The sequence below is a fragment of the Rasamsonia emersonii genome (genome assembly GCF_000968595.1).
Source record: "Rasamsonia emersonii CBS 393.64 chromosome Unknown ctg1118621762204, whole genome shotgun sequence".
NCBI classification, from domain to species: domain Eukaryota; kingdom Fungi; phylum Ascomycota; class Eurotiomycetes; order Eurotiales; family Trichocomaceae; genus Rasamsonia; species Rasamsonia emersonii.
In genome coordinates this window covers 1-2,820 of record NW_013562611.1, presented here as the reverse complement: position 1 = coordinate 2,820, position 2,820 = coordinate 1, and the positions used below count along the sequence as shown (strand labels likewise).

General features: G+C 43.2%; 2 protein-coding genes across 2 annotated transcripts; one reads left to right on the top strand and one right to left on the bottom strand.

The window, feature by feature from the left end:
- Window positions 1-473: 473 nt before the first annotated feature.
- On the top strand, window positions 474-1,106 carry T310_9734 (uncharacterized protein; the record flags this gene model as incomplete). The annotated part of the gene is made up of 1 exon (XM_013467813.1): window positions 474-1,106. A coding segment is annotated over one exon (633 nt), but the record flags the coding sequence as incomplete, so codon positions are not given.
- Window positions 991-2,802, bottom strand: T310_9732 (Transposon-encoded protein with TYA; the record flags this gene model as incomplete). Its single annotated transcript, XM_013467812.1, has 1 exon — window positions 991-2,802. A coding segment is annotated over one exon (1,812 nt), but the record flags the coding sequence as incomplete, so codon positions are not given.
- Between the last annotated feature and the right edge of the window lie 18 nt (window positions 2,803-2,820).

The following is a 2,820-nucleotide window of genomic DNA, read 5'->3' as shown; positions in this document are numbered from 1 at the left end:
TCACAGGGACACACGATAGGGTGCTTCGATAATCAAGAACAACAACGACTAGGTCAGAGGCAACGCCTACTAGAGCTATACCGAAGTATACCACTAGTAGTAAGAAGTCTTACTGACCCCCAGAGTAAGTATCTTAGTAACGGAATAACAAGGTGAAATTGAGCGCGAGTAAGGAAAGACTAGATACATGGCTGGAATTTTCCCTCCTTTTATATCTCCTTCTGAGTGTACCATTTGTATACCTTACAGTGGTATACCATCGAGGTCCTCCAAGGCCTTTTGGTATACCTTTCTTGGTATATCTGGATGGTATACTTATACCATGTCACGTGATCTCCGATGGTATGTCTTTGTGTAGTTTCTGCCTCGCGGGGTAATTGTTTCATCCTGCATCGCTGTGTTGGACAGCGTTGTCTCCGGTTGGTTCATAACATCACTCCCTCTCTCCAAGGTCTTTGTCCTCAAAGACATAAATAGAAGCTTCACCCTTATCATCTCCGTGGTCCTCGTTTCTCTTCTTGGTGAGTGATGATGCTGTTTTCACCATGCCTCGTGATCGCTATAAGGAACGTCTTCGTCAAGCTGACTTAATTCATCATCATGGTTTTCCAGTTGATCCTCCTTGTCATTATTGTGAACGTAAAAATCAATCGTGTATAATGGATTCAAAGAGTCGAAATTGCGCTGCTTGCACTCGTCGTGGTCGGAAATGCGAAAAACGATTTCATAGCGATAAAGAGTGGAATGATCTTTTGAAAGCCGAACAAAAGATCGATTCAGACCTTCTGAAAATTTCTGAGGAGTTGGCTCGCCTTCATGCCAAACAAGTCCGTTTATTGAAGCAGAAACGTCTTTTGCGAGAACGGGGTTCTAAGATGTTGGAACATGATTCCTTGGTGATGGAACAATTAGATGAAGAAGATCCTCTCGGCATTCCTCCCGATTCTCCTATCGAGAGTGAACAAAATCTCGCAGCGTTGTCCGAAGTTCCTAATCTGACTGAGAGTCAGATAAATGAGATTCTTCGCTGGTCTCCGAATCCATCTGAGCTTGTTGCTGTCGGTGGAATTCTCGAATCTTCTCACGGCAATTCGTCAAGTTCTTAATTGGTTCCCATGTGTTTTCTGAAGTATCGTATCCCTTCCACTTGACTAAGTAATAGATTTGACCGTTGACTCTTTTCCTTGCCAGAATCTTTTCGACCTCGTATTCTTCTTCTGTGGTGTCGTCCAGTTCGATATTTCCGGGTTCCTTGGCGTTTTCTGGTGCTCGTTCCAGCAATGAGATATGAAAAATTGGATGTATCTTCATGCTTTCTGGTAGTTTGAGTTTGTAGTTCACTGGTCCGGTTTTCTTTTCAATGGTAAATGGTCCTAGTCGAATGTGATCCAATTTTGCGCTCGGTCGTTTAGTTTTGATGTTTCGTCGTAGAAGGTAAACTTTCTCCCCCTCCTTGAGATCTGGTCCCTCAGATCTCTTCTTATCGTAGTATGTTGCCATTCTGAGGTTCACGAATTCAATATCTCGTTGCATCATTGTATGCATGTGTCGTAGATTGTCCGCATGTTCTTTTGCCAGTGGTGCTTCTTCTTGCTGTTTCAGAGGTTCATAGGCCAATTGAGGGTGATATCCGTAGTTCGCGTAGAATGGTGTTTCTCCAGTCGTCGAACTGATTGCGTTGTTGTATGCAAATTGCGCAATTGGTAAAATATCAACCCAATTATCCTGATCATAATCAAGATAATGTCGAAGATATTGTTCGATTGTCTGGTTGGTTCGTTCGGTTTGCCCGTCGGTCTGTGGATGGTATGAGGTGCTGAGTCTATGCTCTACCCCTATCAGATCCATCCATGAACGCCATAGTTTCGAAATGAATATCTTATCTCTGTCGGTTGTGATGAATCGTGGCATTCCATGATTTGCTGTGACCGTTTGCAGTAATACTGCTGCTATTTGTGTCGCATTCGCTGTTGATTCCACTGGTTTGAAGTATGCGTATTTTGTCAATCTGTCAACGATCACCATGATAGCATCATAGTGCTTCTTAGTCGTTATGTCAAGCGATTTTGGTAACTGCGTGATGAAGTCGATAGTAATCCATTCCCATGGCCTTTTTGGTACTTCTAGTGGTTGAAGCTTTCCATATGGTTGATGTCGTGCTGGTTTGTTTCTTTGACAGCTGTCACAATTTTTGATGTATCGTTCCACTGTTCGTCTCATGTTCGGAAAGTAGTAATTCCTCGAGATCTGTTCCGTTGTTTTCTCGGTTCCCATGTGCCCATGAGCCGGTAGATCGTGGTGCATTTTGATCACTTCTTGCCGTAGGCTTTGTGGCACATAGATAAGGTTGTGGAGATAGACAATCCCATCATCACCTTGAGTCAGTTTGTCGTTGTCTGCAGAGTTCTCTAACATTTGTTGAATCATGGTGTCCCTTTTTGTTTCCTCAATGAGTTTGTCGATAAATGATGATTTCAAGAGTTCGCTTGTTGCTTCAAGACTAGCAACCTGATGATTATACATCATGGTTCCGTCTTCAGTCTTCCGAAGCAGTGCTGGTTCAGGTTTTCGAATTCCTTCTTCATAGTCCGCTCGTCGGCTCAGTGCATCTGCTTGTCCATTTTCTTTTCCCTTGCAATGCTCAATGACAAAGTCATAGTTTGCAAGTATCTCGGCCCATCTTGCCTGCCTTCGCGTCAACACTTTAGTTGTCGTGAAGTAGGTAAGATTTTTGTGATCAGAGATCACTCGGATAGTGTGTTTGCTCCTTCCAAATAACTCTCCATGTTCGAAATGCTGACACTATAGCCAACAATTCCT